This window comes from Lolium rigidum, chromosome 1 (assembly GCF_022539505.1).
Source record: "Lolium rigidum isolate FL_2022 chromosome 1, APGP_CSIRO_Lrig_0.1, whole genome shotgun sequence".
Taxonomy (NCBI): domain Eukaryota; kingdom Viridiplantae; phylum Streptophyta; class Magnoliopsida; order Poales; family Poaceae; genus Lolium; species Lolium rigidum.
The window spans coordinates 241,764,473-241,787,839 of NC_061508.1; the positions used below are offsets into that span (position 1 = coordinate 241,764,473).

Genomic DNA, 23,367 nt, shown 5'->3' on the forward strand with positions numbered 1-23,367 from the left:
TTGCTTGCATATCCCCAAACTCTCCCGCCGAATTTGTCCATTCTCCTCCTCATCTTCCAGTTCCAGTTCCCGTCCTCGTCTTCTCCTCCTCGTCTTCTCATCCACCACCATGCCGCCGAAGGAGAGGAAGCCGCGGGCGAAGAAGGTGCGGCCACCGGGTACGTCGAACGCAGAGTGGGCGGCGGACGAGATCCGGCGCGAGGTCGAAACAAGCGTCAGGGTGGAGAGGGTGAAAAAAGCCGCCGCCAAGAAGGCGGCGGCGGCGGCCCAGGACGAACAAGCGAGGAAGATCAGCATGGCCATGAGCACGGGCCATGCTCACGGCGGCGGTGCCATGTTCCCCGGCCAATGGCTGACGCAAGGTACATGCAGTTCCCCGTCGACTTTCTCCCCTTCGATCTACTCGCCGTCGCCGCCTGCCATGTTCCAAGAGGGCTCCTACGTCCAACCGTCCAGGTTCACGCCGTCGCCGCCCGAGCTCGACGTCGGCGGCGGGAACCGATACGAGGGCACCTCGCCGGCCCTGCGACGAGGGCCGCTCCCGTTCGGTGCGATGGCGGCGCCGAACGACGAGGAGATCCACGAGATGATCACCTCCGGCTCCATGGCCGCCGCTGCGAGCCCGGGGTTTTTCATGGCCGCCGCCGATGCGAGCCCGGGGTTCTTCACGCAAGAGGAGGCGAGGGCGACGGCAGCTGTCGCAGCGCACAACGAGTATGTGGAGGATGTGGCCGACGGAAGCCAAGCCGTCGAAGAAGAAGAACCCAGCAGGGACTGCCGATGAGCCTGTTCCCGTGTAATTTCCCTCCTATCGGATCCTTTTGCTGGTCCTTTTGCCGATCAACTGGCCGTATTTGTAGCGCGGGACGACGGTTTGTTTGAATTTGAACTATGTCCGGCGAACTCCGGGTGGACAGAAAATACGGTACTCCCCACGACTTTATTTCGTTCAATCCGGCGGTTGTTTCGTCCGCATTTCGTCGTGGGCAGGCCCAACGAGTGGAGATGCTCTGAGGCCATCTACTCCGAAGACTTACATATAGTCTATACAAATTTTCTCGCACTATTGGGGTGGTGTCCTCCCCCAATGTGCATATATTCATTACCGACATTTTTAGGGGTATTTTATAAAACCGACTTGTTGTCGGTGTTGAGACAAAACACCTAGGAGTATCTTCCTTCTTTACCTCAAAAAAAAAAGGAGTATCTTCCTTCTTCCCTGACATTAGGGATCATGATTCTACGGCAACAAACATGATTTTACAAACAACGAGAAGAAATTACTAACTAATAAAGTGGGTTATCGTGATGCAAATAAGGTTAAAACATCAAACTCCACAAGCTTTAAATAAATCAATTCAACTGTATAGGTGTTTGTACAAAGTTCTATTAGTTCAGCATTTTTTGAATCCAACAAATCTAAAAGATCCTAAAACTTCTATTGGTCCAGCGTGACGAGTATTATTTCATATTAATGAAGTCGTCATGGTGGCCTTCCCTCAAAGAGATCCTAAAAGTTACTTGAAATTTTCTGGATAATTCACATGTATTATCATTTTAGTGGTCATGTGAGAATGTAACGGGAGACAGGGAGGGCCAAGGAATAGGAACCGCCTTATCATGTATTTTCTGTGAAAAGATGTTGTTTCATCAAGACTTCGACTCCTGGAAACAAATGATCTTGCTACCAATTACAACATATTTTCTCATAAAACAAATTGTTGGGCTACAATTCACCACAAAGGTTACATATTTACAACCCTGTGAATATTATCCAAGCAAATATATTCTTTTAAAACATATGTTAATCAACTGTGTTCTTCACATGGATGGGCAGTATATTACAACTATAGACATATGGTGTTTAAATTACAGAAACCTGTGAATTTGGATTGCAACTTCCAGCATCAACGAAAGAGGACATGAAGAATGTGGCGCTTATAGTTACAATTTGGATTGATGACATCCAGCATCACCAGAAAGGTTGCATTCTTATGCCATTGAGCATGAATGGGACTAGTGCAAAAATGCCCTGCAAGAGAATCCTTGGTTACATCAAACAAAACTGAAATTAATTAAATGCATCACAACGCATTGAGCTTGACCTCGACAATCTAATTGACCAAATTTATTTGGTAACATCTTTCTGTGTAACATAGAGGTTCAGAGGAGAGCAAGCTTTATACCCACTTCTTACAATTGGGGCCATTATTGTAGATATACCATTCAACATAAACTAAACCAAAGGTAATATAAATCAAGCCGCGAGGCAATTGATGGCGCTCCTTTGTTCTATGTTCATTGCTCTAAACATATAAATTCTGAAAGATGTTGCAAACAGATCTATGTATTTCAGTATTTCAGCTGGGTTGGCCATATACTAACAAGTCGATACCATAGCACATAAGTAGGATGTTGTGTTCATCATTGCTTGCTGCTACCATTTCAAAACTGTAAGCATCCTTGGGTGCTAATGGGATAATTGCCGTCATGAAGATAGCCGAATGACAGAGCATGGGACCTATCTAAATAACTCTCCTTTTCATTCAAATTATATCCATATTTATTAGTTATTAACTAAATATATACCTGCACACAGAACAAAAACGTCACTTCATTGATGCCTTTTATTGTACTTATTAATCAGTAGCCTCCTAGCAAACAGGTAGTTATAACCGTGACTAACAAAAGGAGCATCAGTGCTAGTGGTATATTGCTTAAACTGAAGATGAAGCACTATACTTCTTTTGTTTTTTGAGATAAAGAAGCACATCCAGTTACAGCCCACATGATTTCCATTTATTTTGCACCAGAAATAAAATAATATGTCTATATGTGCATTAGTTGTAGAAACTGGGGGGTACTTACAGCAATTGTGCAGGCAATCAATCCAGGCTTCTCCCGGTGATCCAATGCAACAAAGAATAGAAGAAAAGCACCAGTATACCAGGGAATTGCAGCCAAGAAGAACCCGAATAAGAACCTTCAAAACAAAACCAATATACAGTCATCAGTATGGATCCATCGTTCTTTCATTTTAGATTTGCAGGTAAGAGCAATGAACTTAAACAAACTCCTTGATATGAAATACTACACCTATGCTAAAGATCGATGTCAGTTACTAGATAGCAGAGCAGTAGACTCCACAGATTACTATGCCAGTTTAGGACAATCCTCTTGTGCTATATCAAGTTGTGTCATAATCAAAATCCAGTACCATTTAACCGCTACATTATGCGATTTGTACCAAAGGGACCTTACCCAACTAGACCAACAAGAGTACTAAGTAGCTCACAAACGGTTACTAGCAAGGATGAACTCTTCTTCTGGTCCTGAAGCATATATACTATAGATGTTGCTACATGAACTTCTTGCTGGAGACATCTACCCGCTCAATCCCCCGCTAACACACTAAGCAGCAACCACGTCACGTGCTCATGCTGTTACCAGTTCCAAAGTGTTCCTAACTTCGCCAGATCATCTCAACAATCCGCACCGATCACATTGGAGACAAATAAATAGCACTCAAAGGCAGAAAGACACTTACAAAGCCCAGCCGATGCCGACGCCCCAGAAAGGCAGCCGCGGCTCCCGGACTGGGAGGCCCTCCGCGAAGACCTGCTGCTGGACGGTGCACGGGAAAGCAACAACGCTCTCAGCACCGCACCCTGCACATCAAGAAGAGCCCGTTTCAGTCTCTACAAAACCAGAAGGGGACAGCGCGGGAGAAGGAGCGCCGACCGTTCAGGGAGGGGCTGTAGGCGGCTGCTGCGGCCGGCGGCGGAGGCGGAGGGGAGAAGGTGCCGTAGTAGTGGGGGTACGGGGGAGGGCTGGTGCCGGCGAAGTGGGAGACGGAGGGAAGCTTGGCGGTGGGGCCCCTGGTCTCTTGCATCGCACTGGACGAGATCTCAAGGTGTGGTGGACCTTTTGGGAGGGGCTGAAAAAGGTCGCCGGTACTGGGGACGAATTTGGAAGGTGGAAGTGCGTCTATCGTGTGACGTTTTGTTTTAACAAGTCGTGTGACGTTTGTTGGTGATGCCGCTGGAGAATGGGAGAAGGTGGTGGAGTATGATCTCAAATCACTCAAGAAATGATTTATTTTAGATAGAGGTGAATTAACCTGGCCAATTTTGTAAAGTTTGATTTTGATCAATACTTATTTTTACCTTACATTGATCAAAACTAATTAACACTTTTAGTGACACTAGTCTACTATTGGTTGGTGGCTATAGTTGAACTTGTGCTCAAGCACATACAACTAAAATCTCGTGAAATCGCAAGGTATTAATAGACCGTTTGATACGATCGCGATTCATGCTCATCGAGTCGGAAACAACGACGAAACACATGGCTGGAGCTTTTTAAACATAAGGTCCAAAGACCCGGCTTTATATATAAAGCCCAACCCTAAAAATAATGAAAGCACCCTTTATCGAAAAAAAAATAAAGCCCAATGGCGCGCAACAAGCGTTCAGTTACACCATACACTCAAGATATATACCACACTTAACAGATTCGACAAATACCAAAGTCCACACAACTGAAGCCCCCCGGCTACAACTACCAGCACACAGCACACACTGATACAAGATAGAGAACAGCCGGCGGAAAGTCGTCATTGCCCCTCAAGTCCTTGTTATCGCATAAAGTCTCCTAACCTTGTCCAGCACCGCGTCGAGCAAGGTCATGTCCGTCCGTCTGACCAGTACCCTCCAGCTCTGCATATAGATAGATATTTTGAAGATGGCGTCAGCCGGGCTATTTATGATGTGTCCCTCGATAGCTAGCTTATTCCAAAGCGTCCAGGATTGCGCTGCAAAGGTGAACCATGCTAGTCTACGCATCCGCCCCGACAGCCCCTGCACAATGGACACAAAGTCCCCAACTGGGAGTAGGCATTGGCGAGGTGATCCCTCGTCAATTGGCGCCGAGATCATGTCCAGGGACGTGATCTTGAAGTAGGTTCTTGCGGGATTGCCACAAGAGCAGTTAACTGGTACCTGATCCGTCAGATGAACCAACCCCATTTACCATTATCCCTGAACAACATAGATAGCAACGGCCTGGAGTCAATAAAACGAGGGGCTGCGCCTAGAAATATAGTCAAGTTCTTTATCGAGTAGTACAACTTGAGTCTATGCCCAGGTGCAAGCACCTGCGTATAGGCTCGGGGGCTACTCTTATCGAGAGTATTGTTCACCCTCCAGATAAGATACAAGAAAGAGGAAAAATTGTGGTGTCGATTAAAAGCAAGTTGAGCCTACACCCAAGTGCAAACACTTGGCTGTAGCCTCGGGGGCTACTCCCATCGGGAGCGCTGGTCGCGCACCCGATAGAAAGATAACTTCGACAGCATCTACGTCAATTAAGGTTTGTTGACTCAACTCGATTCTACGACTCGAGTGGAGCCTACTCCCATCGGGAGCGCATGGATTTCATCAAGTCTTCCAGAAATATAGTTAAGTTCTTCATCGAGTAGTACAACTTGAGTCTATGCCTAAGTGCAAGCACTTGTCCATAGACTCGGGGGCTACTCCCATCGGGAGCGCTGCCGCGCACCCGATAATTTCAAGAATCATCGACATCATCTACGCTACACATGATCTACGACATGGACCTTGCAGTGTATTTCTTCGACTTCGGAGATGGTTATGCTTGGAGTTTCTACGCAAGTCTTCGACTTCCCTATAAACTCGGGGGCTACTGACATGGGCATACCCTTCGGGTACCCATTATTAGTATATCCAGCTCGGCCCAATATGGAGAAGACCCAATATGGAGAAGGCCCAACAAGGCAACCCGAAGAAGTAGTCGACTAGGACTCTTGTAAAACCCTAGGCTGGTTGCATATATAAAGCTAGCCAAGGCACCCGAAATAAGGAGGAAAACAGATAGACAGAATATAGACAACATAGCTCCGCCTACGGCGGCACCCTGTAAACACATCTATGATCATATACTGGATTGCTAGCAGCACGTAGGGATCCTCCACCGAGGGGACCCGAAGCTGGGTACGTCGTGTGCCTAATCTCGCTCCCGGAATCTCCATCGCCGCTCTCTCCCGAAACCCAAGTCTACAATACGTAGGCATTGGCGAGGTGATCCCTCGTCACCAACCCCCGTCGGGTTCTAGGTACATTTCAGGAGTTCCCTAACTCCTGCCCACATGAACTTGGCAAGATGGCACCCGAAGAAAATGTTGTCTCCATCCTCCCACTCCCCACACAGGGCACAATGACCATCAGACGAACCCTTCCGCTTGGCCAATTGGTCTTTAGCGGGAAGTCTACCCCTTAGAAGCTGCGAGAGGAACACCTTGATCTTAGGAGGAACCTTGGCCTTCCAAATTTGTCTAAAGTGTGCAACCGCCGCCCCCCGCGTCAGTTTTGGGTACATCGACTTCGTGGAGAATTGTCCCGAGCTCTCTAAAGACCACGAGACCTCATCCACGCTCGGTGTGAACGGGTGTAGGTCAAACACCCTGCAAAGGTTGTCCCATTCCACTGTCTCATCCATCCCGAACGGCCGTCAAAACCTAATCTGCCATCCCTCGGCTGATCGAACACCCGCCACCATTGTGTACTGGTTGTCACAGCAGGCAAACAAGTGGGAAAAGATAGCTCTCAGGGGAACCCGGCCAGTCCACCAGTCAAGCTAGAAGTAGGTTCTGCGGCTCTGCGCCCATCACAGACCTTATGTCGAGCTCCCAGCTTGAAAACCCACTTAATTTTCTGGATGGCCCTCCAGAACTGCGAGCCCGAAGTTGGTACCACCGGAGAGAACGGATCATTATCCCCTAGGTGCTTGAGCTCCATGACTTTATTCTTTAATCTAAAGGGGGTTGTGTAATTTGTGAGTGCATTGTTGGTGTCCGCGTGTGTACACATATATCTTAAGTCGGGATATTTGATCATATGTCCTTTTTTTTTATTTTGGCCCTTTATCATAAGTCCCTATTTTCTTCGGCTTACTAAGTTTTAAACTGGATCATATGTATTTCTGTTATTTTGGACACATATGATTATTCTTTCATATGAAAAGATTTTATTGTTCCATCCCACGAAAGCACATATTTGGCGCAAAGTGTGTCTCATTGTCCATGACACTTGTGACATGTGTATGAGTCTGTGTATATGGCTGGGCTCCCCAAAAAGGGTATGAAAATATGGTCGTGTGAGAGCAAGTCCAGCAGGACTCCTACATTTTTTTTTCCTATATCTTCATGTAGGGGACACCCCTAAAAAGATTCCTCCTCTATTTTTTTTCTTTCCAGCAGCTCCCCTATAATTCCTCCCTAATGTCATATTCACATGTATTTTAATAGTGTAGAGCCCACATGTAAGATTATAACAAGACATAACATGGGTTGGGGTATGTGTTGGGGACACCTTCGCAACCCTAATGCATAGGGAGAGAGGGGGGGCTGAGTTGGGGACACCAATATTTAGAGGAGGCTATAGGGGAGCCGTTGGAGCAATGTTTTTCCTTCTTTCTCCCATATGTTTGATATAGGGGTGGTTATAGGGGTGTTGTTGGACTTGCTCTGAGTATGTACATCAAGACCGTGCTCTGTGTTAGAGCAGGAATTAAACGTATTGTCCCCCACAAGCTAGCTTAAGCTTTTTGTTCGCAGATTCTCTCACGTATGGTATATACCTTCACTCTACGAATCGCATGCATGCATAACCTATCTTTATGGGCATCTCCGAGAGGCTAAGCTCGAAAAACTGAGCCGACGGGTATTGAGATTGAAAAGTCACTACATGCGTCCCGATATCCATCGAAATAGTCACCTCCTACTAAGACATTGTTTACTTCTTTTGTATTTTCAGCCCGAAGGATTTAGGGTTGGGAGGAGATTCGGTATTCATCCAATTCCCTCCCAACCCCACAAATACTCTTGCCAAAAAAATACACTAATATGATGAAGAGTTTTTAATCTAGGCAAAAATATAAGAATTTATGAGATATCTCGAGATTATCCCCTCCAAACCTAGAGAAATAAACGGACTATTAGGAATTTTTGGGATTCGGAAAATCTTCTCCGATCCCGTAAATAGCTAGAAATAAACAGTGTTTGAAAAAAATATTTTACGAGACATCAAAACATTAAATCTAGGGTCTGCCTAATGTGCTTAATACCACTAACCTCACAACCATTTTTTTTTGAAACACAGTACAAACGTAGAGGCTCACAGATACGCAAATGCTCGCACACGCACCTTACCCTATAAGCACCTTCGAGAGACTGCGTCAAAAAACTTTATCCAACGGGTCTTGAGATTAACGAAGTTACCACATGCGTCTCAATGTCGACAGAAACGTCGCCTCCCACTGAAGAATATTCCACCTTTTATGATACACCAAGTGTCAAACCTGAGATTTAAACTCTACTATCTCCGTCCTTAGTCAAAATTCAACGTTTTTTAAGTTTGACCAAATTTATACACAAAATATAAATATTTGCAATACTGAATCAACGTGAATAGATTCAGCATAAAATATATTTTTAATATGTTCATTCGATATTGTAGATGTAAATATTTTTTTTTAAATATTTGATCAAAGTTAGTAAAATTTGATTTTTGACCAGTCTTTAGACGCCTTACATTTTGAGAAAGAAAAAGTAATAGATTATGGGTGCCATTGCCTCTCTTAACCACTTAACCACAGGCTGATTCTCAAAACTATTCAATCACTCGGCGACCCAAATTCATAGAACATCGAGCTGTTCTAAAAATAGAAAATCATAGTAAAACATCCGCGGCCGCATCCGACTACGTGGTGTGCAACCCGGCCACCCAGCAGTGGGTGACCGTCCCCGGCAATGGCCACCGGTTCAGGACGGACATGCGGATGTTCCTCGCCGCCGTCGCATCGGGCCACTTCCACATCTTCGCGCTCCTGCACGACGAGGATTGGGATTGGTTCACAGAAGACGTCGACATATACTCCTCGGAAGCCGGAGCGTGGAGCCACCACGAAAGCGGCTGGGCCTGGGACACCAAGGTGTCCCACCGCGGCGTCTTCCACCACGGCATGCTGCATCTGGTCACAATCAGCTCGACGATCGTCGCCGTTGACACGGAAGGGACGACTTGGAGAACCATCCCTCTGCTGGAATCCATGGCCACCACGTACCGCTATTCGTCCAACGGCCCTTTCATCGGTACGTGAGCCACCGGCGCAGGGATGAGCACACGCTGTCGGTGTGGATTCTCGGCGACGGCGGCGACGACGAAAACCAGTGGACCTACAGGTACAGCATCAGCACCACCCGTATTTTCGGAGCCAAGATCACTGATCTTGAGGAGTACTCTTTGGTTGGGATCCATCCGGAATGCAACACCGTCTTCTTCGGTGTGAAAAGGAACCGGAAGTACGTGTTGCTCTCGTATGACATGGACCGTGGGGAAGTTCATACTCTCGGCAATATCAGATTCGGTGGGTGGTCGTACAGGCCCTATCTTCCGTATGTTCCCTCTTTCTCAAGAATCGTTGGCTGATCGAGGTTTTGTTGGTGTGAAAGGCTGCAACTTGTTACTACGGGATGGGGCTAACATACCAAACATTTTCAGACGCATTTCATTCACTACTTTGAAAACTTATTTTTCTTTCGAGATTGTAAGAGCTTCAATTTCTTAGCCAGATATACACTTGTTGCAGAGTCGAAGTAAACTTGATATCTGTTAATATATCGGCCTTTATCAGAAATGAAAATATAGAAATGTTGTACAGTACTACGCATAGGAAGCCAACCTCCTTTGTATCTCTGGCTAAACCAACACAGTAGGTTTTCGGTGAGAAGTTCTATAGATGAACGATCACTGAAATATCTCTTACAGTTTACAACACTCTTCACAGACGCCCTAGTATTAGGCACAGTACTACTAGTTCCTAGTATCTATTTAGGCTCAAGCACTCATTTCTGTTTAATAGAAGCAAACATATCCTTGAGGGGCCGACTTGGAGCATCAGCTCGGGTGACAATCTCGACGACTTTGTAGGAAGACTCCTCCGGGCATAACAATGCCTCCACAGCCACTTCTGCAACCTGGTCTCTCGATATGGAGCCATCGTAGAGAGTATCCTGCAAATGGTTCACATACAAACATCACATTCTTTACTTGTAACTTGTAAGAACTGTCGCTTGATAACAAGGCATCGAAGTTTTATCGAGCATGTGAATTGCATCATAAGTACCCAAAACTTGCAATGCTAACAATATGATTTGACAAGCTACCGAAGGCTATTTTTACTATATCCACACGACAAATAATGGAATGATTTCAGCACTAGCTATGGAACTTCAGGATTACGTGACGAAGATGTACACTACTACTAATCAGAGTGAGACAGAGACCGAATGGAAGACCTGAGATGCAAATTATATTCTTCTTAAAACTGCACAAGCTTTACCTCTGGCTCTATGACTATACTCCCGGTCGGCGGTTGATCTGTAAGCCCTCCAGGCCTTATGATGGTGTAATTTATTCCTGATCCCCTGATGTATTTCTCTGCTTGCAGCTTTGCAACGAGTACTAAGCCGAACAGATTAAGCACAATGTAGGCTGGATTCAGAAGCTGACCCATCGCGGCACCATTTACTAAAATGGAGCTGACGAGTATGAATCTTGTAACTCCAGCCTTTCGGCATGCTTCCACGAGACTCACTGTCCCTAAGTTGTCCACCTGCAATACCATAACTTTCAGTCTTTCAACTAGCTATCACTTGCAGTAACAAAACCGAACACTGACACCGACAAGCAATTCAGGCATCCAACTGAACTCCCAATTCGATTAGTTGGCAGACAAACCTTCCAGGGAGCAAAGGGATCAAACGACCGCCGGAACCCCGTCGCGCATATGACGGCGTCGACGCCGCGCACGACCTCAACCAGCTTGTCCGCGCCCTCCGTCACGTCGGCCCTCACCTGCAGTTCAGCCGACACGCATCTCACAACACAGCTACTGACAGACTAACAGTAGTAGTAGCAAACTAACTACTGAAGTGGAAATGAACTAACGAGCTGCAGGTTGGGGTCCTGGGGCAGGCTGCCGCGGGCCCTGCCCACGTCCGTCGTGCCGGCGACGACGCCGAAGCCCCTCTCCAGCAGCTTCTCGACGACCCGCTTGCCGGTCTTCCCCGTCGAGCCGGCAACGAACACGGTGGTCGTCTTCTTGGCGTCCGGAGCGCTCGCCGACGCGCCGTCCATCGTGGTGGCGGCCGGGCAGGTGAGGTTGAGCTTTCTGGTGGCGGGGGAGAGGTAGGCGAGCACGGGAGGCAGGAGGGGACGGGCGGTGGTGGCGTGGAAAACACCGGCCATTGGTTTTGTGTGGCCTGTGGTCTGTTACTTTGAGATGTCTCTAGTACACTAGTACCGTCTTGCTTGTACTTTGTTGTATTGGGCATGTGTTGTAAATTCTTTTTTGAATGTAGTCATGCTTTATTATTTTCATACTAGTTGAATGCCGTGCTTTGCTACGGATTTTTTAAATTATTTTACATACAAACATTAAATTTATAGGTATTAAAAAAATATATCTACATAATATTTCAAAAATAGTGTTTGGATAACATGCAAATCATGAAAAAGGCTTAATTCAACATCATATGCAATAATCTATCAATTATATCTTTCTGACTAAGATTTCACTATGCTCATATTCTGGAGGCGTCTAACTGCCCTTGTGGTTTACAAAATATACAAAATAGTGTATGTCACAGTTAAGACTGTTATGTTTCACATCGAGTAAGGATCATGTCGCTCACTCGGTCGTCCCATCAGGTGGCCAGTTGAATGAACCAGATCATGTCGATGCCACTGGAGGATCTGGTTATCGAACATGGCTGCAACGGTGACGAAGGCATTTTCGTTACGGGGGATGACGAGGGTGCTCCTCGACAATGCCCTCCGATTGGGGCTTAGGGTTGACGGAATCCTGTAGGCTGACACGAGACATCGGTTCACAGACAAGCGGGAAGAGCAATTTATCCAGGTTTGGGTCCCTCGATAAGGTAAAACCCTTACGTCCTGCATGTCTGATCTTGATTATGAAAATAGTGGGTTACAATGGGGTGCCGAAGGGTTCGGCTATGATCTCGTCGAGAGGCTAAGTGCTGCGGCGACCTAGCTCTAGATTTCTAGTGGCTAAAGTTGCTAAGATTGATTGTGTGTCCCTCGGCAACCCCTCTTCTGGCCTTTATATAGGAGGCCAGGTCTCAAGAGATCTGTCCGGGTACGTCTAGGTTTACAAAAGACCTAGCTCTAAACTTTCCTTGTTCAGCTTCTCTTCGTCTTATTCTTCAAGGAATCCTCTTCGGCACCTTCCTAGTGGCCCACCTTGCCATCGGGTGTCTTCGCGGGCCTCCTATTGGGCCGTACAGGATAGGGTAATGTCAGTTACCCGAAGGGTAATGCCCACGTGAGTAGTCCCCGAGTGTCTAGCCGAAGATATTTCGGGTAGAGACTAAAGCATGCCTCCACCTAATGACCTTCTCCTTGATTGTTCTTGTTCATCTTGTAACAGCATCATCTTCTTCTATCGGGTGCGCGTCCAGCGCTCCCGATGGGAGTAGCCCCCGAGTCTAGGTGCGGATGCTTGCAATCCGTGCGTAGACTCAAGTTGTGCCACTCGATGTCTCCTTCTGCCGAAGCGTCCTGCAAGTCATCGTGGGTCACCCGATACATTTGCACCGGGGCCCGCATTCTTCGCTAAAGTCTCAACGCGCAAAGGATATTGAGTAACGCGCCCAGCTTTTGCTGGTTAATTGCCGATGGCAAAACAACGTTACCCTACACAGAATCAAGTCCCCGGGCATGATCCTGGAGTGCAAAAAAGTTTTATCGGGTGCGCACTCAGCACTCCCGATGGGAGTAGTCCCGAGTGCAGGCACGGGTGCTTGCAATCGGTGCGGACTCAAGCTGAAGACACCACTCTTTTGTTCAAACACTTCTTCACGCCCTTCTTCCTGAAAAAATCTTCGAGTCTTCTTTTTATCGGGTGCGCGTCCAGCGCTCCCGATGGGAGTAGCCCCCGAGTCTAGGCGCAGATGCTTGCAATCTGTGCGTAGACTCAAGTTGACCACTCGACAGTTTCATTTCTTCGACTCCTCCATCATGCTTTTTCGACGTCATTGATGACGTAATTACTGCCATGGTCTGACTGATAAGACGTGTCCTAACAGGCCACCCTAGTTCTGTGCGGGCAATTTTTATGAAATGACCGCTTCTTGCGTACAATTACCAAGGCGTCTCCTCGATTCCCGTGATTTTTTTGATGAAAAAGAGACTCTTTTAGTAAACTGGGTACGTGCGCCCGTTCCACCCTTATATCTTATAATTTCTCGTTGGCAGATCTTCTCCTCTTCACACACCATCATTGCATCCTTTTCTTCCTCATTCATCTCCTGCACTCAAAACTACTGCGCCGCCGCCGCCGCCGAATCCTGATCTCTTGTGAATCTACGAGATGGGGAAGAAGAGGATCTCCACCCTTGCTACTGCTGCTGCAAGCAGCGGCGCCGCTGCCAGATCTTCTCCGAAAAGGAACGTCTCCCACACTCCTCCTCCAGCTCCGGCGCCGTTAGCGCCATCAAGTTCTATTGCCGGTTTCATCCCCGGTGATTGGCCTGCTTCCACCACCACTAAGCGTGACGAGAAGAAGGCTAAGAGCCTCGGATATATTCCTTCTGAAGAGGGGAATGTTATTCTCCCAGGTGCGATTTCACGGCCCAATCCCCCTGCTGGTTTTACCGTGATGTTTTTATCTTTTTTGCATCGAGGTCTTTCGCTTCCTGCCCACAAATTCCTTCAGCATCTTCTCCGAATTTACGAGATCCAACTATGGCAATTAACTCCCAATTCAATCCTCCATCTTGCTATCTTTATAACTCTATGTGAATCGTTCCTGGGCATCGAACCACACTTTGGCCTATGGAAGAAAATCTTCTTCGTGAAGAGATATAACAGCAGTGGCGGTTCCTTCGTCATTGGCGGAGTTGGTTTCGTTGCTCGTAAAGAAGTTAATTACTTCAATTTTCCGATGAGGGACTCTGTGCAAGGATGGAGGCTGAAGTGGTTTTATATTAGAGATTCTCAAACAGCCGAGCTTCAGCTCCCTCGTTTTTCCGATGTCCTTGAAGCCAAGCCTAAACAATCTTGGAAAAATACCCTCTCTCCCGACGAAAAACCAGCAGTCGATAGGTTATTTGCCAGATTCCTTCGGATCAAGGAAGCCGGTGGCCAAACCATGATAGGCACAGAGGTAGCCTTTGTGTTCTTAAGGCGTCGAATTCAACCAATCATGGCCAGAGCCCACCCAATGTGGTTGTATTCGGGTGTCAGGGACGAGACTAGGATAAATGCTGCCGAATTATCCGACAAAGAGTTACTTGACGAAGTTCGTCGTCTTACTCACTTCAGCCAGGAAGATTCGATTCCTCTCACATCTTCCCATGTACCTTTTGACGTTGATCACCCACCAACTGAGGTAATTTCTTACTTTCACACTCTCATTGTGTCATTTTTCTTGATAATCACGACTGCCATTGTCCTTACTTGCTTTATCTTCAACAAAACCTCATGGATCCTGATTACTCGCACGACCTGCAAAATGATACTTCCGAGAGGGGAGACTCCTCAGTCCCTGTAGGATCCCATACTGAGGAAAATGCAAGCTCGGGAGCCAAACATGCTGATCTGATGAAACCTGAAGCCATCTTTACTGATCCCAAATCTGCAGCCAATGATATTAGCGACACAGCGGGGTCGATGCATGATGACGACGCTCATCACGCTGCCTTTGTTCATGCAGCTACGGAGGAGGCCGAGGTGCTGCCTTCGAAGAGGTCATCCGGCGGCTTTGCCGATGAAGATGATCTTTGGGATCTGTAAGCCCTTGATTTTTCTTCGAGACCCTACGTCTTTGCCTTTGTTATCCTTTGCTCTGACTTTGTCATCTATTTTACTTCCGTAGGGGAGAAGACTTCATCGAGCCTCCACCCAAAAAGTCTAAAATCGGTGCTGCCCCGTCAAATCTTGCGGCTTCCGAGGCTTCGGCCCGTGCTACGATCCCCGCAGCCCAAACATCAACTGCTTCTTCTCTTTCTAAGGGGAAAAATATCCCTCCAGCTGCTGCTGCCGCAATTCCTCCTTCAAGAAAACCCGTAAGTCTTTTTTTTCTTTTGAATCAACGGCTCTTTAAATAAACTTCAAGTACTCATCCGACGAAACTCTTCCTTTAAGGACTTGCAAGCTATTATATCTTCCTTGGAATCTTTTGCCTCCCAATATGATTCTTTGGAAGTTGACAAGGCAGAAGGAGGTCGAGTCCTCTTCCTCGAAACTGGAAGGCGCAATTAAAATTGCTGCCGAAGCTCGTGCAGAAATTAACGCTTTGAAGGGAGAACTGGAGGAGCTAAGGAGGAGGCTGAAGGACGAAGAGACAGCCAAGCTCACTGCCGAAGCTCAGGCGATGGAGAAGGATGATCTTCTCCGTCAATCCTCTCTGGCTTTGCTCAGTAATCCTCTTTTTGTGCGCTTCTCGATTATTGTTTTTGTGAACATTGATTCTTTTGTTAATGCCTTTCTTCACACCTCATCCTTCTCAGGAGCTGCTAATATCCCTGCTGAGGCTCTGGACGAGGTCCCGAATAATTCTCCATCAAACACTCTGTCAATGACGCTTGCCTCTCATCACTTGTTCGAGACCTTCTTCAGAAGGGCAAGGGAGCCATGGCGCGGATCCATTCGATGATTCTCCCCAAGATTAGTCAAGATAAAACTTTGGGGCAGCTGTTCGACGCTTTTGTCGTCGACACCAAGGAGGTTATCGAGGTATTCAAACGTACTTCGCGTACCTATGGTGCCCTCCTAGCCTTCCAACTTATGATGGGTCATGGCTTCAAAGCTAATATTGAAGAAATGTCCAAGGAGCTTCCGAGGGGACCTGATGGAAAATTCATCGATCTGAGTATCTTTAAGACTTCGGCTCTTACATGCGCTCGCCAGCTCCTTGAGTTAGTCGAGGCAAAGAAATCCTCGGTAGGTCCCAGTTTATCGAATCAGACCCAAGCCCCCTGAGCCTTGTAACTTTTCCGGACCAAAACGATGTCTTGTCATGAAACTTTTCTTGGTTGTAATAAAACTTCGTGCTGGCGATGTTGCCGGCATATTTTTGCTATAATATTTGTATTCCTTCGCTCCCGATGGGAGTAATTTCCAATGTTGACTCCATGTAATCCATCGCGCCTTTGAACGATATTTTGCAGGTCTACCGTGTTCCATCTTATGTCCATGACTCCTCGGGTGCTCTTCCTATAAGTGATCGACTCCAACGCATGAAGAACCGGGTCGCGCAAGTGGAGAAAGATATGCGCATCACTTATGCCTTAGCTGCCATTATCAATAAGAAAAATGAGATCGCTGCAGATGCTGAGTGCTACGCGCTTACTGAATTGTTCAAGGTTGCCGAAAGTTTGAATTGTAAGTGCCCTAGCTCTCTTGCGCTTAGCTGTTTCATGAAGAGCACTTTCTCATCTTTTGCTGGTTCCTTTGGCAGTCGTGGCTCTGAACAAGGCTGAGGAAAACAAGCGTATACACGAGCGTGTAAACGCGCTGACCCAGTTATCATCAGCCGACGAAGTTTTCTGGCGGGAACAGTCGAAAGCTTCGACTGTCGCGAAGTTCCAAGACCGGGTCCAACAGGTGCATCGGTTCTTTGACAAGTGCTACAAGGGGCTGAGAGTAATATGGAAGATGATGTTTCCCTTGAACACAGTCCCTACCACGCTGTTGACTTTGATGTCAGAATTCAGCAATGCCAAGAAGATCCGAGACTTGGTGCGGGCTCAAGTTTTTGCGGGAGCTAGATTTACGCTTGCCCTCGTCCTTGCGCGTTATCCTTCTGCAAACTTGCTGTCTATTGCCAATGCAGTGGGTGATTTGGAGCCTATGTACCCGAAGGTGATGCTGCCTTCCAATATAATTGTCGATAGGCTAGAAAAGGACTCGAAGGCACCTGAAGAAAAAGACACTTCACAAGGGTAGTGCAGGGTCATGCTCCTACTGTAAATAGAAGACTTTGGCTCGAATATTTTGGGGGTTTGTTTTTTTGTTGTTTAAACTATTTTTATTGGTACGTGTTTTTATTGGTACTTTGCTCCCGATATATGCATTTTTACCATTTTAATGTCATTTGGCAGATGTTTGAAGGAGCAAATCTTAATTGCTCGTTTAAGCGTATGTGTATTCGTTGGTCAGCAAATTGTTTGAGTGATCAGCTCGTGTTGTGGGTCTTGCTAGACCCGTTGTATACGCAACTTTGCTTTCAACCGATGCATGTCTTGACAGCAGCTCCCGAATATATCGGGAGCACTAATTGTGCCGATGACTCCGTCGTTCCTCGATGCTTCCATAGGTGAAGTATCAAACGTGGGTCGTTTTATATACGTGTTTCCAGACTCTTGCTATTTACGGCACTCTTAGAGGCATCTATAGCACAGGTCGATGTCCTTGTTGGTTTTGCATCCTTTAGCACTCGTAGTTTCAGAGGCTTTTCGGAGCGCAAATTTTTGCCGCGTAGTTCGTCGCACCAACCCTTGCCGAGGGGCATAGGCAATGTTTATGATGATGTGGTTCGGGTGCTCCGAATTACTGCAATGCTTTTCAAGGAATCAAAACTTAAGTTCTCATTAATAAAGTACGTACGGGACTAAGGGGCGAAAAAAAGGGAAAGGCCATGTTGAAAAGAAAAGAAAAACTAAATATTATCCATCCGCTTAAGCAAGGAAAGGGTTCTTCTTATCTTCCATCTTGTCCACCGCGTCAGCGATTTTGGGAGCGTTGTTGAGTTCGTCAGTAGTCTTGGCGGTGATTGCCGGTGTCTTGCTTTCTCCTATGACTGCTCCGCCATCAGCTGCACGAGCTTTTCTCGTCGAAACTTCTAGGGCAAGATCGGCTGGCTTTTTCTTCGTCTTTCCGCCGCGTTCATCTTCCTTATTATCGTGTGCTTATGACTTGGAAGGGAGATCGTTGATTTCCTGCTTTACCCCAAACTTCGCAGTGATCCTCTGAAAGTCGCGATCACAATTGTCTGAGCGTGAGAAACTTCCATAGACTGTGATGTTTGTCCTGTTGTTCCCAGGCATTTTCAGCTTGAGGTATGCGTAATGCGGCACAGCCATGAACTTGACATAAGCTGGTCTTCCGAGTATAGCGTGGTACTGTGATTCCCAGTTCACGACCTCAAACTCGATCTTTTCCTTCCTGAAGTTGTCGGGTTTGCCAAAGACGACGTTCAGGTAAACTGTGCCAAGAGAGTACGCTGGTGAAGTGGGGAGAATCCCATGAAAACATGTGTCAGTCTCTTCTAGCATCCTCATGGTGATCCCCATACTTTTGATTGTTTTGACGAATATCAGGTTTAGTCTACTTCCACCATCCATGAAGACTTTGCTCATCTTGAACCCCCCGATTTGCGCCTCGACCACTAAGGCAACATGTCCTGGTTTCGGTATGGTCATCGGGTGATCCGCTCGGCTGAACGTGATGCTCTGAGACGACCACTCGACATACTCAGGGATGTTCGCCATGATACTTTCTGCCAGATTAATTTCTCTGGTGAGCTTCTTCATTTCCCTTCTCGAAACACCTGTCTGATGGATCATGCTCATCTGCCCACGTGGTGGTGGGAACGACTCGTTGGGGTTGTGAGGCTGCGCCTGCTGGACCTGGTGCTGAGGTGGAGGTGGTGGTGGTGTTGGCCATTGCTTCGTCGTCTGGATGAGCTTCTGCATTTCGATGAACTGTCGACAATCTCTGAGGAGGTGACTTGACTTCGTCTTGTTGTCTTTGGAGTCGACGTACGAGTGCAGGTAGCAGGGAGCGTTTATTTGCTCAGCAAAAGGTAGCTCGGGAGTCCTCTGTGGCCATGGTTTGTAGCTGCCGCGATTTCTAGAATTGCTCCTATTGCCGTCCTGTCGATCGTCTCGCCTGTCGTCGTACCGATCGTCTCGCCGATCAGAGTATCTCGCAGCTACCAGGTTACTGTCGTCGTAACTACGGTCCTTTCTTTTCTTACGGCGATCCCTTCGTCCACCTGAATCGTGCTTCGGCTGATCATCGTCTTCGTCGTCACTGCGCTGTCGAGGCTTTTGTACGTTGTCTTCGCCATCAGCCCAACTGTTGGTGATTTCCATTAACTTGGTTATGGTTTTTGGCTTCTTGCGCTCGAGCTCCTCTATATAGGTTTCACGTCGGATGCCATCGCTGAAAGCATCGATTGCTCTATCCACAGAGACATCTTCGGCAGCATTTAGGAGCTTGGTGAATCTCCCGATGTAGGCGCGCATCGACTCCTTCGCCTGTCGGGCAGTGTCGTAATTCCTCGATCCCGACGGGTCTTTTGTATGTTGCTTGGAAATTGGCAACGAAGGCGTCCACTAGGTCGTCCCATGACTTAATGGAACCTTTCGGCAGGCCTCTCAGCCAAGCTCGTGTCGAATCCTTCAGGTAAAGTTGTAGGCACTTCATTGCTGCTATCTGATTCCCCTTGTGCAAGATTACATTGCTTTATCGATTCTGCTCTGGGTGATTTCGTCTCGAGCATCCCTCGAGCGATACTTTGAGCCACTGGTCTGTAATGTGGTTTTTTCCTTCCGTGGGACCAGGTTGTCTCCCAATATTGCGAGATTTTCTAAGGTGCCCCGGTGAGCTTGAGCCATAGAACCTTCGGGTCGCTGATTGATGAGGTACGCTGCGAGGTTGGCAGTTGCTCCCGCGACGGTTTTTGGTTGTGGCATGCCCGCGGTATCCGTGGTCATGAAGGACTTAGTGAGATTCGACGTGATTTCTCTGGCATCATCTTCCGAAAGCCTGGATAGCCTTGATCGGTGCTTGCCTATGCCTTGACTGCTTCGGGAGGCGCTTCCTCGCGAACCTCTCCACCGCTCGCTAGATTGTTCTGCAGCGGATAGGCGTCTCTTGAGGGTGGCTTGCTCTTTTGATAAGTGCTCCCGATTCTTTTCCAATATGGCGCGATAGGCGTTGAGGGTTCCGATCGAAGTTCCTGCGGGCAGCGATGTGTTGTTTAGCACGGCCGCCCTGGCTGCTGCCCACTCCTCCTCTGCGATGGTGTAATCGATGTTGTTGTTGCTGGCGCTGTTTTCAAAACTTATCCGCCTGCTGGATCGGGGAGTATGGTCTCCATCTCCCCTGTTTCTTGTGTTATTGGCGGCATAGACTTGATGGCGCGCCGCTTTCCAGGTGGCCTTCTTGGTGATGCTGTCGACGTTGTCCTCTCCCGACGAATACTGGGCGTTACAGATGAATGGTGTGTCGCTTGATCCCAACCCGTGCCTAGTGTCGCAGTTTAAACAGTAGTATGAGGTCATCTCTGACGGCATGGGGTTATCAGATCCGACCGACATTGAAGACGTCGACCGAGGCGTCGATGGCGGGGAGGATTTTGTCGAGTCCGTCAAGCCAGCCGAAAGATCGACTGACGACGACAGGCTTGGCTCCGTAGCCAATGGTGGTGATTTTCTTGCTGATCTGGGAGCGCACGACTCCAGCAGTCGGAGGACTCCTTCTGCATTGACATTGCAGTGGACGCTACCAAACGTCATCTCCATGTTTCCTTGCAGATCCGAAAAAGTAGAGCGAGACGAGTCGCTATGCGGGGTGAACTCGTAGGAGCCGAATCTAATCGGGCTTCCCAAGATCGGTGATGATGATGATGATGGCGTCGATGAAGCTGTCGACGACATGACTGGATCTGCCGATGACGGATCTTGCGCCGACAGGGTTCCCACAGACGGTGCCAATTGACGAGGGTGCTCCTCGACAATGCCCTCCAATTGGGGCTTAGGGTTGACGGAATCCTGTAGGCTGACACGAGACATCGGTTCACAGACAAGCGGGGAGAGCAATTTACCCAGGTTCGGGGCCCTCGATGAGGTAAAACCCTTACGTCCTGCCTGTTTGATCTTGATTATGAAAATAGTGGATTACAATGGGGTGCCGAAGGGTTCGGCTATGATCTCGTCGAGAGGCTAAGTGCTGCGGCGACCTAGCTCTAGATTTCTGGTGGCTAAAGTTGCTAAGATTGATTGTGTGTCCCTCGGCAGCCCCTCTCCTGGCCTTTATATAGGAGGCCAGGTCTCAAGAGATCTGTCTGGGTACGTCTAGGTTTACAAAAGACCTAGCTCTAAACTTTCCTTGTTCGGCTTCTCTTCGTCTTGTTCTTCAAGGGATCCTCTTCGGCACCGTCCTAGTGGATGATGACCCACAAGTATAGGGGTGTATCGTAGTACTTTCGATAAATAAGAGTGTCGAACCCAACGAGGAGCAGAAGGTGTTGACAAGCAGTTTCGATGAAGGATTCACTGTAAATGCTCAGAGACAAGTATTCAGGGGGTTTTGATATAGCATATGAATAAAGTACAGGTAAGTAAAGTGCGAGAGTAATAATTGCAGCGAGTGGCCCAATCCTTTTTAGCACAAAGGACAAGCCGGTTTGTTTACTTATAATGACCAAACGTTCTTGAGGACACACGGGAATTTAATCTAGTGCTTTCGCTTCATATAGCTGATTAATCTTCATTGTTTTGATAAGTGTTGTGTGGGTGAACCTATGCTAATGCACCGCCCTTCCTAGGACTAATACATACTTGTGATTATACCCCTTGCAAGCATCCGCAAATACAAGAAAGTAATTAAGATAAATCTAACCACGACCTTAAACTGCGAGATCCTCGCTATCCCTCCTGCATCGATATACCAACGGGGGTTCAGGTTTCTGTCACTCTGGCAACCCCGCAATTAGCAAACGAATACAAGATTTATTCCCCTAGGCCCATAAAGGTGAAGTATCATGTAGTCAACGTTCACGTGACACCACTAGAAGAATAACACCACAACTTAAATATCATAACATTGAATATTACCCAACATAATTCACTACTAACATTTAGACTTCACCCATGTCCTCAAGAACTAAACGAACTACTCACGAGACATCATATGGAACATGATCAGAGGTGATATGATGATGAATAACAATCTGAACATAAACTTTGGTTCAATGGTTTCACTCAATAGCATCAATAACAAGGAGTAACCAATACCGGGAGAGTTTCCCCTACCAAACAATCAAGATTCAACCCTAGATGTTACAACGGTGACGAGGTGCAGCGGTGCAGATGGCGGTGATGATGGTGGAGATGATCCCAATGATGTCCAGCTCGATGACGGTGACGATGGCGTCGATTTCCCCCTCCGGGAGGGAATTTCCCCGGCGGATTTCAGCCTGCCGGAGAGCTCTTTTCCCTCTGGTGTTTTCCGCCCCGTAGAGGCGGCTGTGACTCTTCGCGATTATCCCCCGGGGCTTAGGTTTTCGGGACGAAGAAGTACGCGAAGGAGAGGAGGCCAGAGGGGGCTATGGGCCCCCTCCCCACAAGGCGGCGCGGCCAGGCCTGGGCCCGCGCCGGCCTATGGGGGGCCATGGCGGCCCTCCTCGGCTCCTCCTTTTGGCTCTCTCCGTCTTCTGGAAAAATAAGATTTTCCGTGTAATTTCCGTCAATTGCTCGATCTTCCAAAATATTGCATTCTGACGGTGCTTTTTCCGACGAGAATCCCGACTCGGTGCGCGATTCTCCAATAATCATGAAACATGGAAAATAGATGAAATAACATAAGTATCATCTCTAAATATGAAATATATCAATGAATAACGAGTAAATTATGATATAAAATAGTGATGCAAAATGGACGTATCAACTCCCCCAAGCTTAGACTTCGCTTGTCCCCAAGCGAAACCGAACTCCGGTAAACAAGACCACATGTTTATGGAGTGAAGAGTCGATAAATAAAATACGGACAAGAAGCATCATATTAATTCACACAACACATTCTAGTGAACAACTTCCTCATATAATTCAACTTGAAACAAGTAAAAGGAAATCACAAATAAAGGTGCATAGGAAATCATAATTGGTGATGGCAAACTTCGTTCTTGGTCAGAGAACAGTTAACAGATTGTACTTATCTTTTGAGCAGCGCTCTTACATTAAAGCTTATTACAAAACTTGCATACTCAATCATAATAATCTCCTCATAATCATTGATAACCTTCAAAGCTATATTCATTCAGATAAAACTTGTACTGAACAAGGAGGAATACACTACAAGAAAAGTTCTGATAGACAACGTCTCAAAATCGTCCGCTAAGGGGTATTTTTCGTCGCCTATGGGCCTAACCCGACGATATGGGTTCTGTTGTGGAAACTGCGTCGGGCAAAGTCCTACGACGATTTTTTCGGTCCGTCGCGCTTGGGCGCCCTTCCGCCATGGAAAATCGGACCGT

General features: G+C 47.3%; 2 protein-coding genes across 2 annotated transcripts; both read right to left on the reverse strand.

Moving 5' to 3' along the window:
• Positions 1–1,681: 1,681 nt before the first annotated feature.
• On the reverse strand, positions 1,682–3,976 carry LOC124683402 (60S ribosomal protein L18a-like protein). Its single transcript, XM_047217915.1, has 4 exons — positions 3,742–3,976; positions 3,548–3,668; positions 2,869–2,983; positions 1,682–2,032 (listed from the first exon to the last, which is right to left on the reverse strand). Exons 1-4 carry the CDS (start codon positions 3,890–3,892, stop codon positions 1,973–1,975), a joined length of 447 nt encoding a protein of 148 aa, XP_047073871.1. The 5' UTR covers positions 3,893–3,976; the 3' UTR covers positions 1,682–1,972.
• A 5,709-nt stretch (positions 3,977–9,685) lies between these two features.
• Positions 9,686–11,361, reverse strand: LOC124691888 (uncharacterized protein At2g34460, chloroplastic). The gene is made up of 4 exons (XM_047225173.1): positions 11,028–11,361; positions 10,818–10,934; positions 10,420–10,692; positions 9,686–10,090 (listed from the first exon to the last, which is right to left on the reverse strand). The coding sequence occupies exons 1-4, from the start codon at positions 11,325–11,327 to the stop codon at positions 9,923–9,925; spliced, it is 858 nt and encodes a 285-aa protein (XP_047081129.1). The 5' UTR covers positions 11,328–11,361; the 3' UTR covers positions 9,686–9,922.
• Between the last annotated feature and the right edge of the window lie 12,006 nt (positions 11,362–23,367).

Excerpts from the sequence above, each read along its gene's own strand:
- LOC124691888 (XM_047225173.1), bottom strand. The coding sequence starts at position 11,327 with ATGGCCGGTGTTTTCCACGCCACCACCGCCCGTCCCCTCCTGCCTCCC. Across the intron at positions 10,693-10,817 it reads ATCCCTTTGCTCCCTGGAAG|GTGGACAACTTAGGGACAGT; the intron begins GTTTGTCTGCCA and ends ATGGTATTGCAG. Across the intron at positions 10,091-10,419 it reads GTATAGTCATAGAGCCAGAG|GATACTCTCTACGATGGCTC; the intron begins GTAAAGCTTGTG and ends AACCATTTGCAG.
- LOC124683402 (XM_047217915.1), bottom strand. The coding sequence starts at position 3,892 with ATGCAAGAGACCAGGGGCCCCACCGCCAAGCTTCCCTCCGTCTCCCAC. Across the intron at positions 3,669-3,741 it reads CTACAGCCCCTCCCTGAACG|GGTGCGGTGCTGAGAGCGTT; the intron begins GTCGGCGCTCCT and ends CTTGATGTGCAG. Across the intron at positions 2,984-3,547 it reads GTCGGCATCGGCTGGGCTTT|GTTCTTATTCGGGTTCTTCT; the intron begins GTAAGTGTCTTT and ends TTTGTTTTGAAG.